Source organism: Cynocephalus volans, chromosome 5, assembly GCF_027409185.1.
Source record: "Cynocephalus volans isolate mCynVol1 chromosome 5, mCynVol1.pri, whole genome shotgun sequence".
NCBI lineage: Eukaryota > Metazoa > Chordata > Mammalia > Dermoptera > Cynocephalidae > Cynocephalus > Cynocephalus volans.
The window spans coordinates 134097224-134122240 of NC_084464.1; the positions used below are offsets into that span (position 1 = coordinate 134097224).

The 25017-nt window shown below is 34.2% G+C and overlaps 1 protein-coding gene across 6 annotated transcripts in view; it reads left to right on the plus strand.

Moving 5' to 3' along the window:
• Nucleotides 1-25017, plus strand: part of EYA4 (EYA transcriptional coactivator and phosphatase 4) — a 260369-nt gene that overhangs the window by 106366 nt on the left and 128986 nt on the right. For 5 of the 6 annotated variants that reach the window (XM_063096128.1, XM_063096132.1, XM_063096129.1 and 2 more), the window contains one exon: nucleotides 23957-24006. In XM_063096128.1, coding sequence (XP_062952198.1) covers nucleotides 23957-24006 — 50 coding nt within the window. Of the gene's footprint in view, nucleotides 1-14214; nucleotides 14437-23956; nucleotides 24007-25017 lie in introns of those variants that run through there. The other variant, XM_063096133.1, reaches the window with a different exon arrangement.

The window sequence follows — 25017 nt, forward strand, 5'->3', positions numbered from 1 at the left end:
GAAAAAGTTAGTTTTACATAGACCTAAGTTCTATAAAGACATAAAACAAAAAGTTCTGATAGAGAGTGCTGGGGTTGGGGTGTTGGCTAATTGACACTGAGTAGTTATGAGAGAGTCTTTGAGATGGGGACATAAGCGAAGACCAAACTGACAAGAAAGGGGGCCGAGCCCGTGGCACACTTGGTAGAGTGCTGCGCTGGCAGCACGGCGACGCTCCCGCCGCGGGTTCGGATCCTTTATAGGACTGACCGGTGCACTCACTGGCTGAGTGCCGGTCACGAAAAAACGACAAAAAAAAAAAAAAAAAAAAAAAACTGACAAGAAAGGCAACCATTCAGAGATCTGGGGCAGAGCTTCTAGACAATGGAAATATTAATTGAGGAAGCCATAAGCGGAAAGGAGCTTACTGTATTTGGAGAATAGCAAACAGGACAGAGGGGCTGGAGGGCAGTGAGAGAGAGAGAGCTGAGCTAGGGCAGGTTAGGGGAGTCGGCAGGGACCACATCACCAGGAACCTGAGAGTCCATGGTGTGGAGTTTGGATTTCATATTACATGCAATAAGAAGCCATTGGATAGTTTAAAACATAATCTAGTTTATATTTGAAGCAGAGCCCTTTAGACTGTTTTGGTTGAGACCCAAAGCCAAAAATATTTTACTTAACGGCCCAGTGCACACATACACACACTTTGTTTTATGGAAAAAATGTACTTAACTTTATTACACACAAGGCACTTTAATATTTTCTTTTCTATTTTACTGCATAAAACATTCTGGTTTTGATTTTATGACCCAGCAAAGAGTCATACCCTACAGTTTGCACAACAGTGTGTTTTAAAGCATTCTCACTGGTGTATAGGATGAACTGTGGTAGATCAAGACTAGAAGCAGGGAGAACGTGAAAGCTTCTGCCATAGCAACAGAGATAAACTACAGTGTCTTGGACTAGGATTGTCTTTGTGCAGATGGAGAGAAGTGCAGTGGAGAAGAAGGACTAAATATGAGGGAGATTTTTTAAAAATCAAATTTATTGAGATATAATTTACTTACAATAAAATGTACCTGTTTTGACTATTTGATGTGACTTGACGAATATGTACATCCATATTACCACCACAATAATAATCAAGATAAAGAACATTTCCATCACTCCAGAGAGTTTGTCATTCCTTTTTTGCAGTCAGTAAAACCCTCTGTCCCCAAGCCCTGACAACCGTTGTTTTTTTTATAACTATAGATCAGTTATGCCTTTTCTAGAATTTCATCTAAATGCCTTCATACAGTGAGTTATCTTTTCGTTTGGCTTTTTTTCTGTTCGCACGATGCTTTGGAGCTTCATTGTATTCTTGTCAGCATCAATAATTTGTTCTTTTAATTACTGTGTAATATCCAGTTGTATAACTATATCACAGTTTATGTATGGTTTTATTTTTCTTGGATAAATACTTAGGAATGGAATTGCTGGATCATATGTTAAGTGTCTATTTAACTTTATGAAAATCTGCCAAACAATTTCCCACAATGGTTTTACCATCTTACATTCCTGCCATAATGTCTAAAAGTTACAGATGTTCCACATTCTCACCAACATTTGGAATGGTCTTTCAAATTTTACCTTTCTAGTAGGTATATAGTGGTATCTCCTCGTATTTTTCATTTGCAATTCCCTATTGGTAATGATGTTGAGCACCATTTCATGTGGAATTGGCAGTTGTATATCTTTTTTTTTTTTTTTTTAAGTGTCTTGTTAGCTCTTTCGTGCGTTTATTATTGGGTTTTGTATCTTCTTATTTTTGAGTGGCAAGAGTTCTTTACATATTACGGATGCAAGTCCTTTATCTGATATCTATATTGGTAATATTTTCTCCAACATTGTGACTACAGGCATCATTCAAAGAGCAGATGTTTTTAAAATTTTGTTTTCACCAAATTTGAGAAATTTTTGGACATTTTTGTGGAAATAACTTTTCTGGTTCCATCTCTTCTTTCTTTGCCTCAATTACACAGATGTTAGGTTGCTTAATATTGTCCCACAGGTCCCCGTGGTTCTGTTCTTTGTCTTCTGTTCTATCTTTGTGTGTGTGTGTGTGCTTCTGTTTGCTATGTCTTCAAGTTCACTGATCTTTTCCACATCACTGACGAATCTGTTCATCCTATCCAGTGAATTTATTTTAACTTCAGATGTTCTGTTTTTTAGCTCTATAGTTTCCATCTTATTTTTTACATATTTCATTTTTTTGTTTATATTCATGTTTTCATTAAAATTTCTGAGAATATTTACGATAATAATTTTAATATCAATATTTTCAAATTATGTTGTCTTGGTTATTTTTGGATCTATTACTAATGACTGATTTTTCTCCTGGTTACATTTTCTTCGAGTGACTAGAAATATTTTGTGGGATGCTGGATATTACAGATGTTATGCTGTCCAGTGTCTGGATTTTATTGTCTTCCTTTATGGAGTGTTAAACCTTGTTTTTAGAAAGCCATTAAGTAACTTCTGAAGCAGCTTGAATTTTAGAGACTTGTTTTTAAGTGTTACTAGAGTGAGTCTACTGTAGCTCTTAATCCTGTGTTAGTTTTACCTTACTATTAAGGTGTGAGCTTTTAGGGTCTCAACTGAATGCTGCAGATGTTCAGTGAAATCTCTCCACTGTGTTTAGATGGGACACATGTATCTTCTAGCTTTCTATAAACTCTGCACATTGTTAAGATTACAGCTCATCAATTGGTCACTTTTTTTTGCCTGGTCCTGTGGAGTTTCAACCTGCATATGTGCAGTTTAGTATGTAGCAGCTGTATAGTGGGACCCAGGGAGATTTCTGGAACTCTTTGTTTGTGCAGCTCTTTTATCCCCACTACTTTCCCCCACACATTCCAGTGACCTTAGCTTTCCAGAACTCTTATATTTGATTTCTTAACTCAGGGTATTCTCTCCCTATGTCACAAGCCAGAACGTGACTCTAGACAGAAAGCTGTTAGGATTATGGTTCTCACCTTCTTTGTTTCCCTTCTTTCGTGGATTTCATCCTGTGCTGCCTTTGTCTAACATATAAAATCAACCATTTCGTATATTTGTCTGGATTTCTAGATGTCTTCTTACAGGAGAGCTGTCTGGTACAAATTCTTCAACATGGTCAGGAATGATACAACTGTGAGAAAGGTTTTTTTTTTTTTTTTCCTTTAACATTTTATTATGAAAAATTGCAAGCATATACAAAAGTAAAGAAAGGACGCTGGTGAACTCTCTTACCCACGATCCATCTTTAATGGTTAACAGCAGAGTGCCATACTTGTTCACCTGTACCCTCTTCCCAGTCCCCTCACCCTTCCAGACTGTTTTTAAAAAAATCATGAGGAAGACTTTAAAGGAAGAAATGTTGAGACTTAATGCTATGTTAAAGCAAAAACTAACAGGAGAAGAAATATTTGCCACAGAAAATTTACAGCTTGATTTTTAATCTTTTTGAAGGCTGCCAGATACACTTTAAATATATATTTGATTTGTTTCTATTTTTGTTGCTAAAAAGCATTACAATTAGACCAGTAGTTTTAATACTTTATATACCTTAACCATGTCTTGTGCATACAAAGAGATCTAATTTGGCTGAAGTTGATATAACACAATAACCTCACAATTTGGTGGCTGCCATGGGTATGACCAAGTAATCTCTTGTTCAAAAGGAAGTTCATGTTGAAAATTTTTATTATGATGAATATTCTGGAGTTTAACAAGATAAACCATGAAACAACATAAAAAATGGTTTAAAGTAATATATAATATTAAGTGAAAGAAACTATGCAACATAGTCATGTACGTTATAATTTATAGTATTTATTCTACATCTTTTACACAAATGGTTACAATGTCATATGCACACATTTAAAGGTGATATAGCTAATTTGAGGAATATCTTCAAAGGAATCTAGAAAAAAAATAATGTGAATAGTTTCTAACAGATGAGAGTGTATTTTTTTCTTTTAAAGTTTCCTTTAAACACTGTTTCATCAACAAATACAAATTAAAAATAAATGGAAAAGAAAATAATTGATCTAATATTAATAAACCTAAGCAGTTGGCTTAATTTACTAAAGTATGATGAGGCCAGAATTGCAGCTGCACTGAAAGAAAAATAACAGAAAAAACAAAGTCAAAGCCAAATTTGATAAAAGGAAGATTCTTTCAAGACAGAATCAAAGTTGGAAAATCAATCGATCTTAGCTAAACCAACAAATTTAATACCACTAACGAAGCTCCATATGTCTTAGCTCAAAATATCATGGTGACAGTTGTGAAAAGTTGATAATCTTGTTGTTCCAAAACTATCTATATTTTGGGCATGTTTCTGCAAAATCAAATGATAAGTTTGTAGCTTATTATAAGTAAAAAAAAAAGGCATATATTACAATAACGTCCCACTGGGGGTAGTAATTTCTTTACTTGGAATAAATTTCACATGTATTTTTAAAAATCATGGCTGTGAGATGTGCTGATAATGTTTATTTCTCCCACAATGGAGAGCATTTTTCTGAATGTGTTATGATTAGCTGTTATTGCGTCATTACTCTGTATCAAGTTGACACGTATGTTTCTCAATTACCTGTTAATCAGTATTCTATTTTAACATCTCTCCAGAGAAGAGCACTGTCATGTGAGCCTGCCTGTGTTTCCATGGTGTGTGTATGCATGCATGTGTGTGTGTGTGTGTGTGTGTGTGTGTGTGTGTGTTATGAAATGACAGTTCTTTAGTTTGGTTAGGTAGTTAATGTTGAGATGAGTGAAGGTTATTCATTCTGTCTTCCAAACTTTGCTTCTAGGTAAAAATAAAATGTGTCAAACCAAATTCTGCCTTAGGTATAGAACTTTGTTAAGCATTTGTTAGCAAGCAAACACAAAAAACGATGTCCCTATAGTTTGTTTTGAAGGCTCAAGGAAGTTCTAGTTTTTATGTCCTTTTAGATGTTGTGACCACCATCTTGCATGAAAGCTTCAGTTGAGACTGATGTCAAAATTCCAAAGACAGGATTCTTTCACGGTATTGCTGGCATCAGGTGATCATAATCTTCTATAGTTCGTGACTGGGCTTAGGATTGCTTAAAGAGTTAGCTAAACACATCACCTCAAGTGTAAAAGCTGCAGGCTTCTCTGATTTATATATTTGATTTACACAAGGGTGGGGAGTACTGCTAAAATATTTTGGTGAGCCACTTATCTTGAATACTTTTTTATTTCATCTGTGTAAGCTCATGTCTGTCATTCACAATGCTAGTCAAGAGGGCACTGTTTTCATCAATGAAAACCATTTCTGACATTAGGTATTCTAATTTTCAAAAGGTTGTTGTTGATGGAGATTCAGATCCCAGAAGACTTTTAGTAGCCACCCCAGGGAATGTGCTCTTCCTAATGAGAATACCACCCCTCCATTGTTACATATTTCAATAGAATGCTTATAGCTTCTAAATTACAGCTTAATCTAAGTAAAGCACACATAATAATACACTATATATACTGCATTATTTCAAGGAAAATTGCAGACATAATAGCATATATGTTTGTAGTATTAAAGGCAAGGTTATATATGCTTAAGAAATCCTTGCTTACAGCTTCTGTGACAAAATATCACCCAAATTCTTGAATGAGTCTTGTATAACTATGAATTCCACAGAGGTGAATTTGTAATCGTTAACTATCAGGAGTGAACATATTACCAGCAATAATAATACTTGCTATTATTATTATTATTATTATTACTAGAAGTCGTGATAGTGATGGATGACAATTCTGAAAAGTCATAGCAATAATAATAGTCATAATAGTCAGAACAGAAGAAGAAGATAAAGACCAGCTAATTTTTCTTGAGTGTTTACTCTGTGTTCTGTGCATTAGGTTTATTACCTCATTTATTCACCATGATGACTCAGGCACTGTAATTTTCTTAATTTTTCTGATGAAAAATTTTATATTATTGGTATACAGCAGAAATGGAACACAAATTCTTCACTCTTTAATTCTAAAATATGTCATTTCCACTGCCTGATACTGCTTCCTTTTCTTTCACATCTTTTATAAGAATTTTCATGAAAAGTTTTGGATACATTTCAGCTGGAATTTCTGGAACAAGAATAGTTTATAGGGAAAGAAAAGACTAGAGTTCTTCAGTTTATTAAAAGTTGTGCCAGGAGCAAAATTAAAATGTGGAAAACTTCGTTTCTGTATGTGGAGGCATTCAGCTTCTGCATAAACATATAACTCAGGTCCATTGAAAATAGATGAAAGTAGATGGAGGTGTAGTGTGTGTGTGTGTGTGTGTGTGTGTGTGTGTGTGTGTGTGCGCGCGTGTGCGTGTGCGTGTGTGTGTGTGAAGGTTTATGGGAAGTCTTAAAAACAGGGCCTTTTTGTGGAACCTAGATTTTCCCCAGAGCACAGATGATCAGTTTCTTATGAACACTACTGCCACAAGCTTTTAGACAGTAGGATAACAGATCTACCTTTTGGGTCTATAGACATTTTAGTAAAGGTTCAGATAAATGGTTTTAAAAAATAGTTTTTTAGTGATTACAGTTTCCTGGGGGGAAACCCCAGTCCTAAACTTACTTAGAAGGGCTTGTCCTCTAAAGAGCTTTGTATCATTTTCTATGTTCAAAGAGCAAATTTCTTATGTAAAAAAAATATATTTTACATTATGTGCTTCAAGAATTAAGCATCTTGAATATAAAAAGGAATAAAATGAAATAAAAGGCATGCTTTTATTAGAAATATAATTCTCAATAGCATTATATTATACTCATCCAATTGCATATCATCTTAGCCACCTTGGGGTGCCATAACAAAATACCAAAGACTAGGTAGCTTAAATAACAGAAATTTATTTTTCACAGGTTTGGAGATTAGGAAGCTCAAGATCAAGGTGCCAACATGGTCAGATTCTGATGAGAGGTCTCTTCCTGGCTTCTAGCTGGCCACCATCCCTCACTGTGTCCACACATGGTGGGGGGGGCAAGAGAGAGAGAGAGAGAGAGAGAGAGAGAGAACGAAAGTGAGCAGGAGTTTTTTGTGACATTGAGAAAGGTGCTAAATATTTCCATTTACAATTATTTTCCTCAGTGAAATTGAAATAAAGGCTATCTCAGGATCAAATGAGAACATGTGCAGGTGAATCTTAAAAACTTTTTTGTTGTTGGAAAAGCATCTGTAGAGTTATACTTCTATATGAAACTCACAGTGAAAAGGAATCATTGATTTTAGTTGTGGTTTTCAGATACTCTACGTTTTACTCACTTAAAGCACCAAACATTTTTTTCTAGCTGAACCATTTTGATTGAGCACTTTTCTAAAATTTATTTAGCATATATCTGCTTTGTAAAATGCATGGATGTTATTGCCATACATTTACATATTCATGTATTTAATTGTTCAGAAATATTTGTTGAGTGCTCTTCTCTGCCAGGCTCTCCGCTTAGCCCTGCACATAAGCTGATGGAAGACAGAGGTCCAGTTTTCACAGAATGTATGAACCAGCAGGAAGACAGGCGTTCAGTAAAAAACAAACAAATAAATGGCAGACACATTGTGATAAGTGATAAGAAGTGAAACAACAGGGCACTATGAGAAGGAACAGGGGTAAATTACTTTAGGTTGAGTGGTCAGGAAAGGTCTCTGAGAAAGTGAAATTTAAGCTGAGATCTGAAGGACAAGAGACAGCCAGTCTTACAGAGTAGGAGGAGAACATTCCAGGCACTGGAAATGTGAAGGAGAGGTTGGGATAGAAGAAAAGGCCTTTCTTGTTTTCAAGAAACTGACAGAAATTTAGGGTGACTGGACCACAGGAAACATGGAAAAGATTGGTCTGACATAAGATGTGGAGTCCTGCACAGTTTATAAAGCATGTTTATAGAAAACAGCTTAAAGCAACCAGCTGAGGTGCATAAGACATTGGTTTTTTGTTTCCAAGTATAGACACTGAGGGTTAAGGAGGTTGACTTGCCCGAGGTTCTGACAGATGAAACTGTGAGAGGGTTCCATATTAGGGGAGGCATTAGCAGTGTTTGGGAATGAAACTGTGTATCTCCCGATATTTTGTTGTCTCAATAGGCCAAGCGGTCATGTATAGTAATTCCTAACTGTAAAATTGATTTTACTTTGGAAATATTCACCTGTAAAGCAAAACACATTTCAATGGGGGAAATGTTTACATGAAATTGTTGGTGTATGAGTAATCAATCTTATTCCATTCCTTTAACAGTTTTGAGTCAATTGTGAATATTCACAGGAGTTAGGTAAAGATGATAATACCAGGTGTACTGTGAATGAAGCCAGATTGGAGAGCTGTCCTTAGACCCAAGGCCTGACTCATGCTTCCTGTTTCTTTACCCACACTGAACTTAAAAAATGCAATTAGACCTCTGTCCCCAGAACCAGAGGACAGAAAGAGTGGTGTGTGCATCCTGAAGGCAGGCTTCAGCTGAAGAAGGCAACCCAGGTAGACTTAATTTTACCTGCCCAATGACCTTTCTCTCTCTTACTAATCAGAAAGGAAGGAAAAAAATACGATACTCACAAGAAAATGAAGGTTTTTATTTTATGGAATAGGTTATAATGCTGATGAAAATGATCTATTGGAAAGTGAGAAACTGACCCAAGGAAATCTGCACATATTCTTGTGGTCATCCCTGTTGCCTTGAAAAACTCCCATAGCTCTTTTGTTGAAAAAGGGATAGAACTTTAGAGATGTTACCATAATAATTGGGCAGCAAATGCTCTCAATAAAAACAAACTCTTTAAAAAAATTGCTGTTGTGCAAATCAAGCCTGGGTCAACCAAATGGAGCAAATGCCTTAGCCACAGCCAGAAAGTGGTTATGGCTGTTAAGCCTAGGGTTTCCCCAAACTGAAACAGATGGTGTCAGTAGTGATGATCTTGCTGCCAAATATAGAGCATTGCATGGACTAGAAACATGAGAAGTTCATTTGATTGAGTCTTGAGCCAGCTGCCAATCAAAACTGAAAGTAAATGCATCTTGTTTACTAACATGGGGCTGGTTCTCTCCTTCTGTGCCCCTTGATCCCTCCCTCTCTCTCTCTCCTTCAAATTCAAAGTCTTTAAGGAGAAAAGAATGGGGCTGAGTTCCAAAGAAGGACCAAAATTCTTATGTACCCACTCTGGTATGCTAGGGAATTCAGGGGAGGGGAGGGACTTAAACTTTCACATCTCTGTTAGATACAAGAGCCCAATTCATCACCTTGCCCAGTCGATGGAAGAAAGGGATACCGGAATTCAGCTAATGTGGCTTGAGTAGGGTTTGCAGTGGGAGAAGGAGGCTAAAGGACCTTTTGGGTGGAGCCCACTGGGCCAGTTCACTGTATCTTTGTTGTAGTTTCCACTGCTGAGTTTTACACGATTGTACTATGAATGCTTACGAAGTGCAGAGGGGATTCTCCTGATCAGCAAGAGCTGTATGTGGAGAAGTGCTAGTACCTTTGGGGCCCCATGACCCTAATGACTCTTTTCATGTTGGATTGAATTGTCCTAGATATTATTGTTGATATAAAGGTATTGAATTTACTTGGTTGAGTAAACTGACCACCAAGTGTCCTTGTACCCTGGATCCTTGAATCTTCTTCCTGCATTCGTGAAACTGAGGCTGGCTACTGTGTTAGCTTATGAGCAGGGCAAAATCTCAGACCTTTCACAATTCTTGACACCTGCTTATGTGTTGAGATAGTTCCCGCTGCTTGATGGGGAATGGATTGAAGAGCAAGTCCTAGAAATGAGGAGTGTATCAGTTGTACCTGTGGAATTTTAATTTATGGAAGCTACCGCATGATGACATGGAAAGGCTAATGCCATTGAAAGCAGATTTTTATTATTTACATTTACCAAGAGGAGGGGACACTCCACGTCATGCAGGGCCACCTGGAAGAAGCACCAGGTTTGGTCAGGAGGCAGAAGGAGGAGGGAAAAGCCTAGGTTAGAGCCTTTATTGTGGTTTCTGTGAGAAAGGCAAGGCAGGGCAGAGGACACAATCTAGCATTGGCTAGTTTGAGTAATTTCAGTGGGCTCTGGAATATAGGGGTGGTTTCCAGTTGTCTGGTACCTGGTCCTGGGTGACTTAGGGCAGGAGGAATATTGGCTTGGTGTGTGAGAGGTCGATAAAGGAGATGGTTGAGAGTGTGGTCTCAGGACTGGTTGGTTTGCATAAGAAAGGTATGTTGTAAGAATTGGCTAGCTTTGGGAGGGGCCACAAATGCCAGAGCATCAGAATTCAAAAAATAATAAAATATAATTGATACAACTGTCCCTGTGATCAACGGATGCCAAATAGACAAATACAGAATCTAAGAAATCACAGTTAGAATGTGGAAGAGGAAACAGAGAGAAGTGAACAGGACTGAGACATATTTTGAAGACTGCATCCACTAAATTTAATGATGAATTTAGATATAGAGTTTGACGAAAGGAAGGACTCAGTGATTCTGGTTTCTGGCTTTATTTATACAGAAAATATTGAACAATAAGGATAGGATTGGTAGAGAAGTGATAAAGAGCCTGGCACTGGACATGTTAAAGTTTGATATGGCCGTGAGATGTTTATATAGAGATATGTACTGGACAGGAGAATGTGAGAGTTTGGAACTCAAAAGATAGAACTCAGGTGGTGATAAAGATTTTGGAATCTACAACATATAGATAGTATTTAAGACATGAGACTAGATGAATTAGCTAGAGAGGAAGAATAGAATTTGAATAATTTGGGGCAGATCATGCATTTACCAGTAGTCCCACCTCCATTCAACCTGCTTCACCACTTGGCTCCTGAATGTACTTGAGTTTGTCAGCTTTAATAGAAGAAGAAGGAAAAAGATTAAACAGATGGCAAATTAATTATCACATTGATTTCTATATGGTGTTTGTTATACAATGGCATGGATGTGATTTGCTAAATGCTTATTTAAAAATAGGCTCTTAGATTTTGGATTTTATATTCTAATGTGGATACCACATCAGTAACCTGGCTAATGAAGCTGTTACAGTTTGTGGTGGCTGTTTAGTTTTAATTAGTTTGTTTAGTTTGATTGGCCTTTTTCAAACCAGCAATTTGGGAGATTACTGTGCATGCAGAAATTTTAAATTATTTTTCTCTCTCTTCTCTATGGCTTTTCAGTCGTCGTCAGAATTATATGACTATACTTTTGGTTTTCTTTGTTCCCTCATGTTGGTTCTGTTTTATCTCCTAATTTCAAATATCTTTTTTTTTTTTTTGGAATCATTCAGAAATTATAGTTAATTACCCAATAATAAAAAGTAGCAAGAAATGCAGTAGAAGAGCTTGGGGGTATTTTATAACTTTGGAGAGGAAGGGTCCTTGATAGATAATGTGCAAAAGAGGGTGCCATGGTGAGGGGAAGATGTGAAGACCAGGGAGTATGTAAGCACCTGCCTTGTGCTAAGTGTTATGGAGAGTGAGTAGTCAAGGTGAATATAAAGAATGCACCCCACGAAACTGCAGTAACTGATTTATTTTCCTGATTAAAAAATAATATATTGCAAGACTTGTACCAAATGTAACAGATGTCTCGACTGACTAAACTTAGTCTCATTTTGCATATTACTTTAAAGGATATACATGCATTCAACAAATGCCACTGTAGCACTGACAATGTGCACGTCGCTGCTATTTAATGTGTTGGCTGTCAGCACTTCATAATAGCTTCACTTTTATCAGAATGTGGGGCAGGCCCTCACGGATTGCACTTAAAGTATTGAAAAGTAGAACCGAGAGGACTGTATAGAGTTTTTGAGGTCAGGGTGCTGTTTTCAATATTGGAAAATATAAGGGAAAACAAGCATTTACCCATAATAAAACTCTACTCCTTTTTAAAAACATCTAGTTCCTTTGAGTTTGGTTATTTTATTAATTCATTTGTACCTAAAGTGTGTCATAATAATTGGCAGCATTGATTGACAATTACAGGCTTGATTTAAAACATGGGGTAATGAAAACAATTGTTGTTAAATGAAATGCATTTAGTAGATGGTGTCTTCCAAGATATGTGATTCATACTGAAAAAACAAAAACTATACCATTGACACCCTGAGATGGAAACCCTTTGTTTCACAGGGGGGGAAACTGACAGTTTAGAAATAATAGTTTATATGTTTGTTTCAGGTCATGTAATTGGTTGGTGGCAGTATGCTGGAAGCAGAAAAGCATCCCAACAATTTCTGTTCATGAAATGTTGTTAAAAAATCATCTATGTACTTTTCCTACTTAGTTATAACAGTATAAAGTAAATGTGTATTATTTGCTTTTATGTTTCTTGGAACACTTTGGTGGCCTGGTGTAAACTGAGATAAAGGTTATATTTCTCATCAGAAAAATTGTAGTTATGTATAAACTACAAATGAAATTATTTTCATATTTATCTTTACAGTTTTCACCACATTTTGCTTGTCCCCCCCCCCCTTGAGATTGGGAAAGAAAATTACAATCCACCCAGCCTTCTTTAATGCATTCAAAACTTATTTTATCCTCCTCAGAGTTTTAGGCACAGTTCATTGGATTTCTGTTTTAACAAGAACAGGCATATATTTTGCGTCAATGAATGTTTCTTGAGCTCATAAGAGTTTAGAAAATATTGAGTGACTTACAATCCCTTAAGAAAGTAGTCATTTCAAAAGCGTATTTTGTTGAACTTAAAAAAGCATCTTGATTTATACCATAATACCTCAGAAGCGCTAACTCCTTGAGAGAATTTGGCTGCAAAGACGTTACTTTTAGTGATCTTAACTATACTAGGAACAAAGAACCACATCTGCCAAAATGGGATCTCCAGCACTCTAAAATAATCAGCATGTTTTAATAACTTGAATAGAGTTGGGCAGCTCTCTGTCATTTGAATATTGTAGTGGCATCACAAGCTGTGCTGAGCATGTGCTGCAGGTAGAATACTCACGCTCATCCAGTTTCCCAGCATCAGCGGCAGCGCCAGAGCAGTCGATACCAGTGGGGAGGCAGCGCCGTCTTCAGTTCCTAAGGTCACTGGGGTTGCTGTTGCGCTGCCTAAACCCGAAATAGGTAAATGACTTTTCACTCAATCCCTCCCTTGAAAATGAAAACGACTTCAAGAAATACTTGTGGTATCAATTACTCAGATGAGGTATATACTCCTTGCCTATAGGTCTCTGTATTATTAGGAGCCAAATTGTAAAGATTAAGAAATATGAAAGAAAAAGGAATAATCTCACAATTATATAAACAAATTGGAAGCAGTCATTGGAAGTATTCTATGAAGAATTTATGAAATGAGTTTAGTCTTCCTTTTGCAATCTGTGAGACATTTGTAAAGGAATGCGAGGTGAAAGTTGCACAATACTATTTTCTCTAAAGAAAACAGTTCATTTTCATAAACTAATAGAAAAAGCAAATGTGAATGCCAGATATTGCATTTACTTGCATTATCCTTATCTCTTGAATTTAGCTATTTTTTTCCCTTTTCATTAGAACTTAACGTATCACGTTTTTTCTTTTGTAGACATAAAAAAGCTTTGTTTTAGAAAACATGATACATAAAATGATAACCTTTGTGTGAACATTTCTAACTGTGCTCATTCCTTCCTCTACCTCAAATAAAAATACATAAAAATGAGTTAAATAAGAACACCTGTAAATATCTTCCCATTTTTGTGCTTAAGGGGAGAAGAAAGTTTTGTACTTATTGAGGAGAAGTAATAATGAAAGTGAAATCTTACATGCTTTGTCCCTCATCCAAAAACACCAAAAACAAACAAAAATGTAAAATGTTACTTGGCCACTTTAAATGAGTACCATCCTTATTGATATTAATTTGCCGTGAAGCATTTCTTCTACAGAAATGTTTTGCTTTAAAAGAAATTTAAATCAAAATCTACGTTTTGAAAATTGAATGCAGGGATTTAATTTTTGGTTAGTTACACCAATGGGTCATGAATGTGTCACCATGATAGCAGGTTGACAGAGTTTAAAAGTCAGATGTGGCTTCATTAAAAGCACCTGAGGATAAACGCTGTGTTAGATCCTACTGAAAGACAGAAGCTGTTGATGAGGGTGACCTCTGACAGCAAGTCATCTTACTATAAACAGAAGGGCGTGTAAAGCCATTGGTCAGAGCCGAGAGTGTTTACTGTCCAGATCTCCTCCTAGTTAACCTACATAACTGCACTGCTCCTGAAGCCCAGAGACTCACACCGGAGCAAGGTGTTTTTAAAGCTACCTGGATGTTGGTTAGAGACTATAAACCTCTCAGTGCATTCTGAAATCCTTGAACCAGGTTTCGTTCTACTGACACTGCGGATTGGAATTTATTGGCTGTTAAACTTCTCACACACTCACACACACACAAAACTCACTTGCAAATACAACTGGAATTCATTTCAAGTTTTGGGACTTTGAATGAGGTAAGTTGCACATATGTTAATGTGAGCAGTCATACATTTAAGTATAGTCAGTTCTGTCTCAGAGGGAAATATTTTTCTTGTTAAAATAAGTTGCTTTTTTTTTCAGTTTTAGCACAAAGATGATAGAAGGAAAATGTGCATAGAAATTGAACAAATAGGTCAATTAGAGAAAATTCCTAATCTCTCTATGCTTGAAGTTTTAAATACATTTTGTCTTTGTTTACTTTATAAAAATTGACTACCCTAACTACATTATGTCAATGCTGGGAGAAATTCAGGTAACATGATAATTGATAATTAATAGATTACATTTCACTGCAAAACTTTAATAGCAACTGTATAGAGTTTTCCTCTAATAGGTGCATGTTGCAGTATTTTAAAAACTAATGCCAGCTATTTAAATTAAAAGCTTTTTTCCCTGGGTAAATTGTTTTGAAATTTTGTGCCGACTTTAAGTTTTCATTAGATTTCAAGTGTAGTTATCTCAATGATAAATATTTTGTGTTTTTAAGAGAATGAATATTTCCCTCCATTTATGGAACTTGATTATTTTTTACTGGAACCACAATAGTAGGATCAATTTATTTTCAATTTCTTTTAAAATCCTAAGTTTTTAATTGGTTTTACCTCCATTTGGATGTGCACTTGAACATATACTCTGATTTGAAACCTTGATGTGGAAACCTTTAGTATGCTTTGGTTTAAATTATTTCATTATATCTTCATTTCTTTGAATCTCAAGAACAGAGGGTAAAAAGTGCTGTTTTGCTGCATCAAAGGGCTGAGACATGGGTGAATTCTTACAATAATAACAGTTATCGTAAAGATATGTTTCATTCAAGACAACAGAGGGAAGGTTTATGTGGGTACCATTTTATTCTTCTTGTGAGAAAAAAACACCATTCAGAAGAAGAAATATCTTCTAAGTATCTGTGAAAACTGATTTACTGCTACAGTTCTATTGTTTAGGGAAACTGTTCAAAGGAGGGGAGGATAAATTATCTCAGCCAATAAGTTTTCCCGTTTGGTTTCCAGGGTCAACAGCATCAGTCAGTGCTATCCAGTTTCCTGCTGCTTTTCTTAGTTGCAATTACTATTTTCTAAAATACTTTGCAATTAAATAATGATACTACATTACCTTATTTTGATTTTTGTTTGTTTTCTAACCAGGAGTTCACTAAAGTCCTAAAATATTATGGTCATAAAAAAGCAAATATCAATAACCATATGATACTTATGTTATGACTTCTTTGGGGAAGGGAGAAGGAGAAAGAGACCAGTCTTTCGTCTTTACTTTGATTCTTCTCTTCCCTCCTCCAAGTTCTTTAAAAAATAATGTTGTTAGAATTTGAAAAATTTTATTATCTGATTTTTTGATCAGGCGGCTCATAGCCACCCTGTGGAAAGAGGGTGGCTTTCTGTGTCCAGCAGCAGCCACCCATTTTGCTTTAGGGAAATGGTGCAAGCCAATTTTAAAGGTAAATGCAGTTGTGGAAGAAATATGAAACCCGGATAACTTCATAAGTGTGTATCGAGGAAACCAGAATAAATTGTCCTTAGAACCAGCTCTCAGAAAGCCATTTTAATTGAGGTCAAAGAGGAAAAAATCGTAAGTATATCTCAATTATTTATTATGTTTATCCAGAACGAGACTTTCTCTACAGATAGGCCTAATCTATAATTCCTTTACTCTTTAACCCTTGAGTTTTCCTACTACGAGGAGTCATTTTACATTTAGGATGCAGAATGTGCTTAATTCTTTATGATAGACAAATATTTAGGGCCACAAAAATTGTGACGTTAACGGACTAAATTTCCCTTCATCTAAGCAATCAACTTCTGCATTTAAAAATTATTCTAATAACTACTTAATTTTTACTTGAAGTTAAACAGTTAATGAGACTGTTACTTCTTGCCACATATTTGTGTGTGTGAAATATGTTTCACATGGAACTGTTTTCTCTTAAGCCCTTAGCTTGCAGGTAATTCAAATTGTTACTTTAATTTGATAGAAAAATCTATTCAAACAGAAATCACATAATTTGTGGTTTTGGGTGTGTAAATTATGCTATAGTCTGTATTTTATTAATTCCGCCAATGAAGAATTTCATGTTAGGATTAAAACCTGAGGAAAGGTGATATATAAGCTTTTTATAACAATGTTTATACAAGATGGATTTAATATAGAACTACTGTAATTTACAATAGATTTTAAAACTCAGAAATGTTGCTACAATGTTGTGAAAAATATGAGATGAAAATGTAGCATGCTACAAATACATTTCTTCTTATTGTAAAAAGTTTAATTTTTAAAATAAAGAAGTTGATGCTAACATCCCAGAATTTGTTATACATGTTGCTATTTTAATGGAAGATCAAGAATATAAAATTTATAAAACTTGAAAATATAGCTGTCTTTATTTATTTATTTACTTATTTTATCAGCATGCAGTGCCAGAAATGTTTACATTTTACATACATTGATCTACAGATACATACAGCCATTGTTCAATTTTTCAAGGATTTCAGAACAGCCATGCTGTTCAATTTTAAATTGCATTTAATATTTTTTTTGCATTGTAACAATTTTTTTTATCAATTTGTTTTTAATGTTAAATAATTTCTCAATTTTCCTTAAGATTTATGGTGATACTATTGGGCACATTAGGAGAGATTTTATATATCTTTTGAAAATATTCTTTAAAGTATGTGTGTGTATATATGACTGTGTGTGTGTGTGTGTGTGTGTGTATGTGTATATACACACGAACCCAAAACCCAAGATAGCCTTCATCAGAAACTTTTGCATACAAATTCAACAAATTTATATTGATAAACTGTCTCTATAGTCAATATTGTTCAAATTGAAAAAGTTGGTTATCAGTTATTCCTAATGGGCAAATGATGTTAGGTGCACTAGAGTATGTTACACGGTGATTGATATTTATGTTTTAAAACATATGATATCTAATTTATGCCTGTGGCCAAATTCTTTTGAAGTGTCATGACTAAGATGAGCTGAATTTAAGTGGTAGAGGGGCTGGGTTGTCTGGGGGCCTGTTGTGCTTGGCAGGTCATGATAAATGGGGAATGTTTCTTAACCTTGTGGCTAAAACATTCCAATATCTTAAAAAGGAAAAAAAAAAAAAAAAAAAAAGATGTAGAAGACGTTGCCAAAAATGTTAGCAAATTTCCTCTATTTAGGGGATTAGGGTAAATTCTTAAGATTAATTTTAAAACATTTGTGAGAATTTAGAAATCTTCATTTGAATGGAGGGAAAGCTAAAGCTAAAGATTTTCATATGTTATACTGGTGGGATTATTTTTTTCTGGTTCAGCATGAAGACGTACAATAAGGTCAGCAATTTTAATTGCAGTGGATTCTACCAAATTAACATTATGCTTTAGTAATAGTTCTTGCTTTAGAATAGAATATTCTGTTTTGCTTTTTTATTGTTCTAATACATTGTAAAGATTTTAGCAATGTTTCATGTGACACCCAGGACTGCAAAGAAACCTGTAAACAAAAGGTATAAGAGAGACCAAGATATATGGCAAAGTTCCTCTTTAAGTATTTATAGTGCACATTTGTGAGAGAAAAAAAAATCCTTTTAACACTTATCTATAGTAGTTATGCATAGTATTAAGGGTGGATATTCTAGTCTCATTTCTAAACTTAGAGAGGGGGACTTCCATATGAGCTGTAACATGATATGCTAAGGCATCTTATGGTTACTTTTGTGGCATTTTATGTACTGTGTTACCTTTGCCCTGTTGGGTAATAATGAAAAAACAGACCTTTAGAAGGAGTTTGAAATTTTCCTGAATAATTCATGCAGTATATGTGACATTTATGGCAGGTGACAAAGGACTATGGCATAGCTAAGGAGAAAATGTGCTGTAGAATTTTAAAGGTTAATGTGGTTTGACATTTGGTTTAATACTTATGTACTGTACATAAATAATTATGTTTTGTTTTCCTGTGTTGTTATTTCCAAGTTGCTTTTTAAATATAGTCAACCTTGCTATGAACTCTCAAATAATTTGAAAGCTATTGACAATTGTAGCTGTTGGAGAGTTATAGACTAAAGGATTTTTTTTCATTTAAAACATAATTCCTCCCCAGTGTGTGATTTTATCTAACCTCCCTCCTCCAAACCAGGATTCTGGAAGGCTCCCTGTATAAAGGCCAGAAATCAAGTAAGATCTTTCCCATGACAGTCCAATATTAGAGGGGTAAAATAATTTCCACTTCAGGGTTTTTGGTGTTGGATTTTTATTTATTAACCCTATAACACTGCTGTTCTTAATCTGTATGTTTATTTTGTCTACTGTTGCACTTAAAAATAGATTATTCAATTGTTTCTTTGATGTGTAGCCATTAAAGAAGGGTTGTAGCAGTTTTTTCTTTGAATGGAAGTGGATGCAGACTTCCAGTTATATACTAGAGTTCTTTCACATTTATAATAAGTAAATGGTGGCTTGGGCTTCTGGAAACTGACACTTGGTGTTGCCAGGGAGAAGCTTGGGTAAGGAATGATAAAGAGGTCAAAAAGGAATATATTAAGAAAAGGGAGGAGTAAAGAAACTACCCTAACTCCATGAAAAGAATGTCAAAAAATGTATGAATTTTAGAGCTGCAAAATTTTTGTTTCTAAAGAAAAAGATGCTTTATGATAATATGCTATGTTATTTAATAATTAGATTTTTACAAGCTGTATTTCTAAGACTTTGATTTTTTTGACCTCTATTTACCAAAATGGCACTTTATTTTCCTTGAAAAGCCTTTCAAATTTGTGTGGACTTATGAAAACATAGATGTATTTTCTAAAAAAACTCTTAGTGACAGCTTTAGTGTTCCAAAGGGTTTTTTGTTGTTGTTTATTTTATTTATTTTATTTTTTATGTTTTGAGTTTTTAAAAGTCAGGAAAGGAATTATAGCATATATAATAAATATAAAATAGGTCTTGTTGAGAAATGTTGAGACATTTTATTTTAAACTAACTGAGATAGTATATCTCAAAGTTTGTATCTGTACGGGCCTAGCGATACAGCAATTCTATGATTATCTTCTCAACATAAATTACACTTGGATTCACAAGTGATCATAGTTATCACATTAAAGTGTGAATCTTAAGTTACAGAGTGGTATGAACTTTTAAATATTATATTTAGGAAATGAACATATATTTTCTTTCATTACTATAAGTAGCTAGTGGGATAATTTTTGACAAAGACTCTTGTAAAAATTATATACTTTGTTGAATATTCCAACTGTTATTTGGACTCAATTTTTATTTTAATTCGTATGCCTATTTTACATTTTCTTATGTTACTACATGCATTAGGAAGTAGGATAAGAAAGGACATATTTTAATTTATATTTATTTAGTGCTACTAACTAAAGAAAAGGCTGATCTGGGAAGTCCATCAAACTGTGTATCAGTTGGTTATCAATTTTTTTAAAAAAATGTGATAAAAATGATTATTCAATTGAGATGAGCTAAATGAAAACATTATATACATTCCGAGAATAATGCTGGAATACCTACAAGAAAATACTTTTTTATGTCATTATTTAGTTTAAAATTTAAGTATTACCAACTTCTAAGTATAAAAATATGAAAAATTTCACATACCAATTGATATTTTAAGTAGTTTATTTTCACTAAATCAAAACATAAAAGTAACTAAAGTTAAACACTGTTCGGTTTTATCAGGCAATTATATACAGTGATTTTATTCAACACAGTCATAAAATACATTTAATAAAGTATACATTCATTCAACATTCTAGGCATTGATATACTTCGGTATTATTATAAATATTGTTTATTCAATCAGCTTCAGATTTTAGAATATTCACATTTGTAATACAAATAAAGCTGGCAATTTTATATTATTGTTGACAGTAATTCTGTATCACTTTGTGTATTTACAAAGACTTTGGCATGCAATAATCTACAATGTATTTTACAATTTTGGAACAAATTTTATTTTTATATCTATTTATTTATCCATGTCTTCCTTAAGAAGTAATGCATTCATATGTAATTTACATTGTTTCACCTACACAGTTCAGTGAAGAAATAAATATTGTCTTACATGCTACTCATAAAAAATATGTATAATAAGTTATTCATTACATCAGCAAAGTATCATTTTTGAAATTTTCATCTTGGGTTTATACTTGCAGAATTGACCTTTGGTTATCACTGTGTAGTATATTCTAAGACTTAATCATTAAAGTTCATTTCAACACAAAATGAAGTTTCAAAAGAGGTTTTTTGAATATGCCTTCTTTCATTATTACATCTTTTACATTTTTGTGTTATTGTTAATATTGTAGGATTTATAAACAGAAGATTAAGTAGAAAATAATTGGGATAATTGATTCCAGCTTTTTAAGGAGATGATGGATGGGATAAAAGTGTCTTGTTCTTATTTGCAAACATTTTTATAAGTTAATTCTGTTTTTTTCCTCAAAAGATTGTGAGCTTCTTAGAGCACCTAGTGGTTAGAAAATATTTTAAAAATTAAGGCTGATTTTTATATTGACTGTAATAGTCATTATGCAAAGCATTCTGGAGATTTTGATGTGTAGCCTGTAGTTCCAATTGCATCCCTGCTACTGCTGGCTGTGGGATACTGAGAAAGTTGTTTAACCTCTTTGCACCTTAGCTTTCTCATTTGTAAAAGAAGGATATTATCTGTCATACCTGTGTTCATGGATTAAATTAGATTACATATATACATAGTCTAATACAGTAAGTGGAAAAGAATAATTGCTTACTAAATGGCAGTAATTATCATTATTATGATGTAATGGAAAATATCCAAAAAAGATATTATTTTCATCTTTGCATGTTCATTGAATACTAATAGTTACTTTTCTTAAAATAGTCAGACTTTAAACTCTTTTTCATCTTGCTTTGATTTTGGTTCATTGAGTGATTTAAACTAGTATTTGGTGAGCATCTACTCAAGGCTCAGGATGTAATGATGTTCTAGGAAAATGCTATCTCTGCTTTCATGGAACTCATGCGCTCTCTTGTTGCATTAGATGCTTACCTGGCCTTCAGCCTCCACACAATCTTCTACACCATCTCTACCTAGTCTGTTTCTTAAAACTTTTCAAAGGACTTCATTGCAATTTTTTTTACCATGTACATATAAGGCTTCATAATATGATTCTTCTGGCAAACCCCACGGCACTGAAGTACATACCTTTCTGCAAATTTTGTCTTTAAGTCCTAAATCCTTGAAGAGTCAGTTCACAGGTCACTTTCTTTGTTGCCTTCCCTGTCTTCCTTTGGTCGAGGTGGTTTGTCCTCTGAACATACACAACACTTTAAACAGACTTCCCTATAGTAGTCATGGAATCCTAAATATTATTCTTCTCTCATTTGATCATGAACACATGAATGAAACCCCTAAAAATAAAAACTTTGATGAATGCATCATAGCTCTAGTGATATCTGAAGGAATATCTAATTCATTCTTTCATCACATGCTTATTAAGCATTAGCTGTAAGCCTGGAACTCTGTGGGTACTACATAGAAAAAGTCAATAGTTGTCTTCTCTGACATCACAGTTACTACTTTGAGAATAAATTAAAATAATCAGAAGTTTCTAATACATTTTGGAGAATAATGCTTTCGAAAGCCATGGGTATTAAAGAAAATTTTTTTGTTGTTTTTAACTACAGGAAGCTGGTCTGGCTCTGACTCTCAGTTGAGAGTATATGTCTAGGTTGTCTGGGGTGGTCTGGAGCTTCTCCAGTCAATTCCAAAGTCAAGTCACCATAGTCTTGGGGAAAATGGCACTCACTTTGGGGCAATTTCTATGTATTAATTAGGCAGTTCATATAGTTTCTGATGATGAACCATAGGAAAGAACCAGTAAGAAAGAAGGGTTCTTTTTCTTATCCTTCCCTTTCAGTTCCCATTTTTCTTGGACAAATTTTTAATGGACATAAGAATCTTGTGGATTTTGCAGTGAATTTTGTGTTTACATTTTAAGAGAAGTGTTTCTCCTCGTCTCCTTCGCCTTCTTCTTCTCTCCCTCTTTAACCCCTCCTTTTTCAACTAGTTACTCTTGAAAACATTTCTTCGTCCCTCCATCTCATGGCATTGAGTTCCATGTTAAGGGCATAGAAGACGTTTCATAATAGGACAGGGTGACAATCTCTCTGCTAATCAGTTTTATTTTCATATTGTGTAAATGTATACAGAGGATGCAAAACAGAGTACAGAATTAATCAAGCAACTAATTGACTTTCCAGATTATTAGTGTCTAGGCTTGGAATTGAAAGCAAAAGACAGAGATTTTTAAAGAATAGGGTGTTTTGTATGTTTGTTTGTTAAGCATTCTTCTAAGTCAGAGTAGAAAATAATTATTTTATGTGCTAGGACAATGCTGAATCTTTAAAATTTAAAACTTGCTTGTAAGTGGTACCATTCATCTCACAATTCACACTACACGAGTGTGCCCATGATATACGAGGGTACTTCATAAATTTTATGGAAACATTCATATTATCTTTCAATTATATTTTTCCATGAATTTTTTGAAGTACCCTCATATATTCAGTAAACTTTTTTTCACTTCCAAGCCACATGCTAGAAGTTAAAACTTCTTGGATTCTGTAGGTTGCATAGATAGGCCATCACAATGTGAACACCTAGAATATGTGACAGTAGATTCGTAAATATATATTCTACATATTCCATATTAACTAAGGGGTTTTTGAAGTTCAGTCTATACTGCATGTAATATACCATTAACACCATGATGGTTAGACACAGGTATCTGTACTTGAAGTTAAACTGTGAAAGGAAATGGATTTGTGCTTTACTTATAGGATGCACCACATACTTCTGTTCAGAAATGGATAATATACCCTAGAAGTAAAAGCTGTTCTCATTCTTTACCTTCTATGAGTTAAAAACCACCAAGCTGAAATATAGCCTACAAAATATGCTACAAATATATGTGAGAAGTCTATGAGCAATACTTAAATTTAATTGATATGCTGAGACATATATAAAACATATAACCACTGGGTTGAGAAAATGAAAATTAATGTATGAACACTTTAGCTAACATTGTACTTTCTCCTAAAACCTGGTGTTTATTATTGTGTGCTTTAGTAGGAATAGGAGCAGTGTCAATTGGAAAAACATTTCTTAAAAGAGTGAGAGCAGTATGACTTTCTAGTTCCTAGGTGGGAAACCTGGTTCTTTGGTTTCTTTGTTCCTAGTTAGGCTAGTCCCCAGCTATTTTAGCTCAACTATTTACATGCTAATGGAGTCCAGGGAAGTGCATTTGGCAGCTGTTCATGGGATAATAATGAAATACACTATTAAGTATTGCATGCTACTGCTGTAAAATGTGGGGGGTAATTTATAGAGGTCTTGGTGAGCAAAGCTGTATCCACTTTAAGTTTAACAAGTGTGTGAACCTGAGTAAGGAAGTTGTATTTTCATATGAGAATAACTAATACTTTCTTCTTACAGGTAAAGAAAACGTGCACAGAATCAGATGTTTCAGAACCTCAGAATTCCAGGTACAGTAAAATAAAGACCAAGACTCCACTAAGAAAAATTGCAATTTTTTAAAGACTAGTAAGATGTTATACATCAGATAAATTGTGATTTGAAACACTGAGTTTCTTTACGAACTTATTTGTATGAGAATGATATATTATACAGGCTAGGGCACCATCAATTATAATATTAATAAAAAGACTGTGATTGAGTCAGTTTTAAAGAACAATAGCAGAAACATCTCTCGAAATACTTGAAAAGACATCCTCTTAGCATTCATTAACTTTAATTTTTCATTTTAATTTCTTCTTATAATGTATTTAATTTTTAATTTCAATCTCTTATAATGTATTCACATTTGAAATTGTGCCAAACACTGAAAAACTGTCAAATCTGTGTTTACCAAAAAAACTACAATATTTATTTTTCTTTCCAATGAAACATTGCCAGATTTTGAAAATGCTATCAAATTGGAAAACAATATTACTTGGCATTCTTTTTGGTTATTCAGAGCATATAGAAATGATAAAGTGATCAGGCCACTTCATACAGGAATTTAGCATCATTTGGTTATTTGTGGTTGGACCAGATGCCCAATAGATATTTTTAGGCACACACATTTTCATTGCTTTCACTTCAAAATCTAGCCTTCAATTTTAGATGGATAAGTAAAAGTATTGTAAATAACATGATGGTAATAAATATGTATCTTTAGTATGATATTAATGATATGACTTACCTATTGCGTTAGGGAATTTGTACTTAATTGTGAGATGGGTTTAGGTTATTTTGTCCTAATCTTCCTCATATGATGCATATAGTGATTTTCTTGGTGTAATAAAACAATACAGATCTAGGTAAAACGTTAATGGCCACCATATTTTTCTTTTGGAGAGTAAGAATATACTATGTATAGTCCATTTACAGTCTGAGGTACTCTTTCTTTGTTTTATGCAGTATGATATTTCTATAATTGATACCTACATGTAATAAAATGATTGTATGTGGTCTTTGTTTTTGGATTATTCAGA